The following is a 7,313-nucleotide window of genomic DNA, read 5'->3' as shown; positions in this document are numbered from 1 at the left end:
TTGCCTAAGCGACTCTTCCTGGTGTTCAGAGCCTAGATAGGACGCCCCCTCCTAATCTCGATAATGAACTTCACCAACAACTCGACTTAGTGTACTGTGGACATACGTGCTCGATAACCACTGCTTGTGACCAGCATTTAGAACGGGATTTCGTGTGGGTCGACGTTGCAACACCCATGTGCGTTCAATCGCTTTAGTGGTCGAAGTCGGCAGTGTGCTGGTGAAAGGTCGTTGTCAAACTATGTTGCGAGCTCATTGCAATTGTGGGGTAATTGAACGCCAAGGGTAGCCACACGACTCGAGCGTCGCCCCCCGGTGGTCGGTCTGCATCGTTACTATTTGGTCTTGTTGTCTACCGGTAGGTACTGCGAAAGTTACGCACAACTGACGCGAGTATGAACCAACCGGGGGTCTTGTTGGATGGCTCTTGACTTTACGACCTCTTGGAAGTCTTGTCATTCTTCAAGTTGCCAGCTATGAAGTACTTCGCCCCTGCGTGCTTGCTCTTGGCCATCTCGACCGCGACGTTGTGGGATTCGGTTCTAAAATTAGAAATCTGGTACATAACTGCTCCAAGGGCATTCTACTCACTTGCCGCGCCACGATGACCGACCACGACCCGCAAAACGACTTTCAGTTCACCAACGAATCGCTCGACAAGTATGCCACGTACGAAGACTACTTGGACTCGCAGATTTCCGAGACGGACATCTTCTACTTGGAAGACGAAGAGCTGGCGCGGCAACTCGTCGAGTTGGGCTACCGAGGGACTGGGGAAACACTTCGACGCGAGGACTTCGACGCGCGGAAAAAGATGGAGCGTGACCGAAATGCACAAAAGACAAACCTTCCCAAGCAGCTCGCGAGTGCCGGCAAGGACTTTTCGCAGCTTGCGTTCCTGTCGGCATTGGCGAATCGCGAAGAGATGGTGCGCAACGGCAAGTTGACGGTAAAGTGCCCTTTGGCTTATCTTTGGACGCGTGGTACTCACGTATATATATATATATATATCATAGATATGTGTGTGTTGTAGTCGATCGTTTTCATTCGAGACCACAATTCCAAAGGTCAAGAAGTCAGCGGGTACATTGACTACGCGCTGCGACTCAAGTCGGAAGCGTTTGAGCCGTACTTTGAGCGCAAGAAGCGACTGCTGCCGAAACCGTCCGACTTGAGCTACTACAACTGGGAAACGCAAACGTGCACGTCCAATTCAAGTCCAAACTTTCAGGTACTTTGAAAGTTGGAGAAGAGGTGTGTTCCGACGAAGGTTGGGGTTTGGGGGTAGGTGATTGCCGACAGCGAAACGGGGCTCCTGTTCAAGAACAAACGGGATCGAAAAGTGATCAACGTCGACCCCAAGGCCAATCCAGGCGACAATTCCACACGCACCGAAATCAAAACCAACGAATACATGCAGGTGGTCATATACGACCACATGACACGCCGCAAGAATTAATTGCGTCATGAGCACTGCTAGCTAGCTAGTACTACTAGTAGTACTGCTCAATATTCGAGCAATGTTTTTTGGCGTTTGGACGACGTATACCGACGTTTTTGAAACGACTGGATGAGGTCGGCCGCCGTTTGAATGGGCGCAGCTTTGCTGTCGCGACGAGGTTTGCCGACTGGGGTTTCGGTGGCTGGCAGGGATTCGGTCGATGCTATATTTATGTACAAACGACGTGAGGTTCGTATTTTTGGCTACTTTTTTCGATGTAGTTCAAAGCAAGCTGCGTACTGCGCACAGGCGGGTGGCGTGGGGGATTCGTCGCTTGATTTCGATGCTTTTCTTTACTCGGTTTTGATACCTTGATGGGATTCGTTGGTGGTGGTTATTATATCCACATACAGTAGTAGGAGATTGTACATACACACACCTGTTCCCTGTGCCGATGAATTTGATGCATGAGCACTTGATACGATTGCCGCAAATGGTGCGTTCCCTCTTCAGTGTCGTGAAGGATGCCTTCGAAATCCGCAATGTCTCGTTCCAACGTGTCCACGCGACTCGCTTGGCCAGCGCTCAACTTTTCCAGCGCATGGATATTCTTTTGTTGCACTAGAATCTGCGACGGCGTTAGATTACCCAGGGAAGAAATGGGCGTACTTGTTGTTGCAAATCGTGTTTGCGCCGCTTGATCGCTGTGAGCTCCTCTAGAGTACCGGTTGCACTTATTGAAGGGGTGCGTGCCTCCATCTCGTACGGTGAAGTTGTTTAGGCCGATTCGTGAACTCTACAATCGCTCCCGCAAACTACACGGCATTCAACAGCAATTGCAAAAACGTCGTAACGTACCGTTTCCACATCGGTCATACACGCTAAAGACGCTATGGTGTTACAATATGTGTCTTTTTAGGATGGATCTCTCGTACCTGGAACGATATCGAGCAACTTGGAACGCTGTCGATCGTATTCTTTTTTTAACGTGTCGACGTCGTTCGAGTCCTACTACCCGTTAGTATAATTATGATGGTGTACGTGCCATGGCGAGTTGAGTGGTAAGGGTGTCAATCTGTTGTTCGATGATGCGCATTTCGGCTAGCATTTCCTGGTGCGTTCGTTGGCATTGCATCTACAACTCCAAGTCAATTATCTCGACCAATAGATCATTCAGAGTGCCTGACTTCTCCCGATCCCATTTCCACGCAGTCTTGTGTCAAGGATCCAATCTCGTCCTTGCAGGCTTCCAGTTCTCGCGTCAGCCGGACAATCTCTCTGTCTTCAACATCTTGCATCTTTGCCAGCATCTATGGATAACGATATCATGAGACCGCGTCTTCTTTCGCTTCATCATCCTACTGCCTCCTCCTGGACGATGTCCAGTACCGGCGGCTCGTCCTTTATGCACGTCATGTTGCGCTTCGCAAAAATCAAAAATGCGCGCGGGAGGTTGCATTATCCGGATAATTGTATCATCCGGTTTCAAAATCTGGGCAAAACCATCACTCCTTGTGACTTGAACCTTCAACTAACAGTATGTACTGACTTGCCCGTCGAAGCGACCCACGCCGTCGCCATCATCACCGATACCAGTACGTTCAAGGAAACTATGCCACACCGCACTCCCGCGAGAGCAATCACGTGCGCACATGTACCCCGAATGCAATCATACTTGATTGTTGTTGCCTCCCATCAGCTCATCGCGGCTGTGTTATCCTCGGACTTGCTTAACTGTGACCTAAGGGCCAAACCACCCCAAAACACGGAGATGCGGGAACTGGCGAAAACTCATAACATGAAGTTACGTAAGGCCAAAAAATCGAGGCATTCATGGTTGGCGAAAGCAATATCTGGAGTTTCTTTGCAGTCATCCAACTTGTTGGAGAGGGACATTGGCTGCTGTACTGACACGATTTCTACAGCTCACTGCAATTGCGATGCCTTGCAGTCGAAATGCCGCCGTGTCACTTTGACAACTGAGCAGTTCCGGATATTTCATTATTTTTGCGGATGCATTATTTTATTGCACATGTGCATGTGTTTTTGTACTCGGACGACATGTCGACATGCGCATATATCGACAATGGACGCAGCTGTGTACTACTTACAGCAATACTACTCGTACTACAAAGATGTCTGTTACTAGCTCAGCCTATGTACATACACGGTTCTCTCTGACATGAGGCATCTTACCCGAATGTACAGGCTTGTACTTGAAATACGACGAATTTGGCAAGTTCGAACTTGTCTTTCTCTACAGCTGTTGATTCAGGTGACATACAACATACAGTAGTGATCTTGGTAGTATTGGTTGTTGGTAGTATTGGTTGTTGTTATGAGGAATAGAGAGTTTCGTGACCCGTTGTGCAGTATGCATTGAGAAATCGCTGACCTGCATCGCGCCTTTCCCGCATGTACAATTTGCAGGATGTATAAATCGTTTTGCAAAACGTAAATAATTATGTGGCAGAATAAATATACGCATACTTAAGACTTACGGGACAGCATTGAATATTAATACCAACCTTGGATACTATGGTTAATACTCCGGAGTACTAGTAGAGTATAATAGAATTATTGAATTAAAAGCGTGGATGACATGTGGATGACATTTGGATGACATGGGATGAAGTTGTGGGATGAAACCTAAAGTAGTGACCAAGCCTTACGTTGGCCCCGAGCGCCCAGGAGGCCGTCTGCGCAAGCGCGGCCGTACGAGAGCGCGGATCTAAGCTTCTCACTTCACCGAATGATCATATCTTTTCTTCTTGTCGGGCAGCGGCAGATAGGCCGTAAGCCGTGCCACTCCCGGAATAGCATTAACGTTATCCTAATTTACTCTCACCTCTACTAATTAGGATATGATCTAATATTAATGTTGGATGACGTTTGGATGACGCATGATACTATCACGGATATTTGAAATCCATATACTAGTAAATACCAAGGACTTACTGGGTAAATATGTATAAATAATTACAAGAATGCTTCACTATTAATAAAATGAAAACTGCAAGAACACATAGATATTTTTAATAAAATAGAAAGGGTCGTGGATGGTCTTTTTTTCGAGTTTGTGCACCAAACTGGTGAAGACTGATTTTTCGCCTTCGCGTCGTTCAATTTTGTGGAGGGTTTTATTTTATTATTATTACAAAAGAAAAAGTATATTTTGCTAGAGTTTGGCGGCAGTCGTTCCACCTATGAATAATTGCAATCGCAGCAAACATTACACAGATTGCATTCCATTTATACAATGCGAGTACCAGAATAGATGTTCGAACCACTCATGGCCTCCGCCGCGAAAACCTCGGACTCGAGTTCCCATAGCCTCTGTCGCGGCCATCGGCAAGCACCACGACATCCTTCTCGTCAGAATCGTAGTCGTCCTCCAGCACGGGCACCATGTGCCTGCCCATGTCTCCGCCGAGAGACTCGTCCAGGGGATTCGTCGTCCCAAGTAGCAGCACTCTCGGGTTCTGCACAATCGGCGGTCCTTCGACGTCTCCCCGCTTGAGCGAGCCCATTGTACACACCACACATACGCACACGTTCATTGTCGTTCGATTCCACCGCTGGCAGCATTTTCGACACACCACCTACACCCTCGTCGTCGCTAGTGCAATGTCGATGTTGAATGTATACTTCAACATACCTCGCCGCATCCGCGACAATTGTACTTGGGCGTAAACACCATGCCAAACTTGATTTGGCATATAAAGCACCGGGAGCGTAGTTCGAACGGAATGAGGCGATGGATGGGCAGCAGTGACTCGGACATGACGTGGCGCAACCGTGTCTCTTGTATCGACGCGTGGAGGTCTCGTAATGCGAAACACCGCATCTTGATGCTGCGACTGAAGATCCACCGCGGCACTTTGCCTTTGACGTTGACCTGCCACGTGCTGACGACTCGAATGTAGCCAGGGCGGTCGTTGGATTGAAAAAACACAAAGCCGCTCAAGTGATGCTCGGCTCGGACGACGCCAAACGTGGATTGCAGGTCGGGACATTGCAGCATCTTGGTCGACTTGTACGCTTGGACCCATCCCCTCGTGCCGTCGACGTCGAATTCGTAACAGCTCTACAAATGAGTTGTATAGGTACTACAGTAGTAGTAGTACTGCACTCACCTCAAGGAAGCACCAGTCGCGGTGCTTGACGATGGCCGGAATCGGGCTTTGTTGGGCGATCCACTTGACGTTGATCGAACGCAGCGGCTGGGACGGCGTGGGAGACGCAATGTTGTACAAGTTCACGGCATCCATGTAGTCCTTGGCAAAGAGGCGGCAGTAGTTGCGGTATTCATCTGTGGTGTTGGACATGAACATGGTCGCGATTTCCTCAATCGTGCCAGGAATCTCGGTTACGCCGCACCAGGTAGACACCCCCACCGAAGCTTTGGGATCGTCGCCCAAGTAGATTTCCACGCCTTTGGATTGAGACTGCAGGCTCCATCGAATGGGTCCATGTTGTAGCCGGGCGTTCCGGACCTATGTACCACCAATAATCAAGTCGAGTAGTTCAATGATGGCACACAACCACCACAACACGCATCATCAGTCGACTAACTAGTAGTTACCACTTGAATGCATGCAGCTTCGCCCACAGAGACTAAGTGGTTGGCGTCGTCGTCGCTGAGCGCAGGGCATTTGAAGAAGTTTGGTGGCAGTGGAAACGTCCATTTGGAACCAAGCATGTCAAGTCTGAACCCAGGCGAAATGTACAGTAAGAACCTTGTCAAGTTGTGCGTGAAACTCATATGGCTACAGTTGTTATAGGTCAAATGCATGTGTTAGCCAATCACATGGATTAAACGATTTGTAAGGCCATATTATAGCCAATGGAAACGCAATAATGAGATTCACGTGTCTGCAGGTTGAGAAAATTCCTGTTCCCAGAACAGTCACGAGTTTTCTTTTCAGTTGAGGTGCCAAAAAATACTCCTAAATTTAACCCGCTTGGATGGGAAGCAAAGTGCAAGTCAAGTATACATAACTTTAAAAGAAATATTAAAATCTCGGTTAAACTATGTAAAGCGGCCGATGGGAATATTTCTCATGCGCAAGTTCAACCTAAGCGTAATAATATACTCAAAATCGCTATTAATATTCCACCCTTTGTCCTGATGAGAAATATTCTCATTGGCAGAGCCAGTTGAATGGCGGGATTTGGATTACCTTTTCATGATTGGCTATCTTGTTCTGAACTCAATCCAAATACTATGATTTAATTGGCTAATCCTGCCATGAGAATATTTCTCATTGGGAAATCTCGTCGTTGATTCCTTCAAATCATGGTGTACCATTTTGTTGAGGGAATACATGCAACTTTAATCAAGTTGTCACGTGCGAGTCAACTAGGAACTGAACCTGCCACTTCCACGGAAACAAACGGCGTACATGCATGCGCTCACAGTAGACAGCTTGAAGGGGCTTCTGATTATTTTATCAGTTTTTCTGGGACCTTGAAATTTTAAATGAAACAGCTGCATATATGCAAATGACCAATGAAAATTGACTTGCTCTATTACATCTCAGATCCTACTACTTCGATCGCTGTCGGATCTGTCGCTCACTGGCATTATGATCGTGCTGTTGATTGATGTACTCCGCAAGCTTGTATAGCTGCCTGTTGGCCTTGTGGATGCAGCCCTTGATGCTTCTTGCCTTCAAGTCCGCAAAGGCTTCCTCGAGCCGAAATGCACATCTTGGAACGTCGTTTCTTGAGTGTACTTCACGTTCACGAGGTAAATAGGATACAAGCATTATAGATTATAGCATAACGTTACCTGACATTTCAAAATGGCCCAAACTATCTCGATTGGTTGCAGGTCACTGTGGTATGGAGGCGTATAAATAACTTGATG

General features: G+C 47.5%; 3 protein-coding genes across 6 annotated transcripts; 1 reads left to right on the top strand and 2 right to left on the bottom strand.

The window, feature by feature from the left end:
- Window positions 1-106: 106 nt before the first annotated feature.
- On the top strand, window positions 107-1,664 carry H257_09791 (hypothetical protein). Its single transcript, XM_009836151.1, has 3 exons — window positions 107-949; window positions 1,034-1,231; window positions 1,289-1,664. The coding sequence occupies exons 1-3, from the start codon at window positions 605-607 to the stop codon at window positions 1,457-1,459; spliced, it is 714 nt and encodes a 237-aa protein (XP_009834453.1). The 5' UTR covers window positions 107-604; the 3' UTR covers window positions 1,460-1,664.
- Window positions 1,507-2,857, bottom strand: H257_09790 (hypothetical protein; the record flags this gene model as incomplete). The annotated part of the gene is made up of 9 exons (XM_009836150.1): window positions 1,507-1,664; window positions 1,742-1,811; window positions 1,881-2,069; window positions 2,111-2,157; window positions 2,208-2,256; window positions 2,300-2,331; window positions 2,483-2,576; window positions 2,629-2,751; window positions 2,804-2,857. 9 exons carry the CDS (start codon window positions 2,855-2,857, stop codon window positions 1,507-1,509), a joined length of 816 nt encoding a protein of 271 aa, XP_009834452.1.
- A 1,717-nt stretch (window positions 2,858-4,574) lies between these two features.
- H257_09789 (hypothetical protein) lies at window positions 4,575-6,161 on the bottom strand. 4 transcript variants are annotated; one of them, XM_009836149.1, is made up of 5 exons: window positions 6,027-6,161; window positions 5,578-5,937; window positions 5,100-5,528; window positions 4,711-5,043; window positions 4,575-4,645 (listed from the first exon to the last, which is right to left on the bottom strand). In XM_009836149.1, exons 1-4 carry the CDS (start codon window positions 6,141-6,143, stop codon window positions 4,732-4,734), a joined length of 1,218 nt encoding a protein of 405 aa, XP_009834451.1. In that variant the 5' UTR covers window positions 6,144-6,161; the 3' UTR covers window positions 4,575-4,645; window positions 4,711-4,731. The 4 variants fall into 4 exon arrangements, with proteins under 4 accessions (XP_009834451.1, XP_009834449.1, XP_009834448.1 ...); XM_009836147.1 differs by having other exon boundaries at window positions 4,711-5,528; XM_009836146.1 differs by having other exon boundaries at window positions 4,575-5,043.
- Between the last annotated feature and the right edge of the window lie 1,152 nt (window positions 6,162-7,313).

Source organism: Aphanomyces astaci, assembly GCF_000520075.1.
Source record: "Aphanomyces astaci strain APO3 unplaced genomic scaffold supercont1.24, whole genome shotgun sequence".
Lineage (NCBI taxonomy): Eukaryota > Oomycota > Saprolegniomycetes > Saprolegniales > Verrucalvaceae > Aphanomyces > Aphanomyces astaci.
Note: the sequence above shows the minus strand (reverse complement) of the source record. Positions and strands in the feature narration are given on the sequence as shown.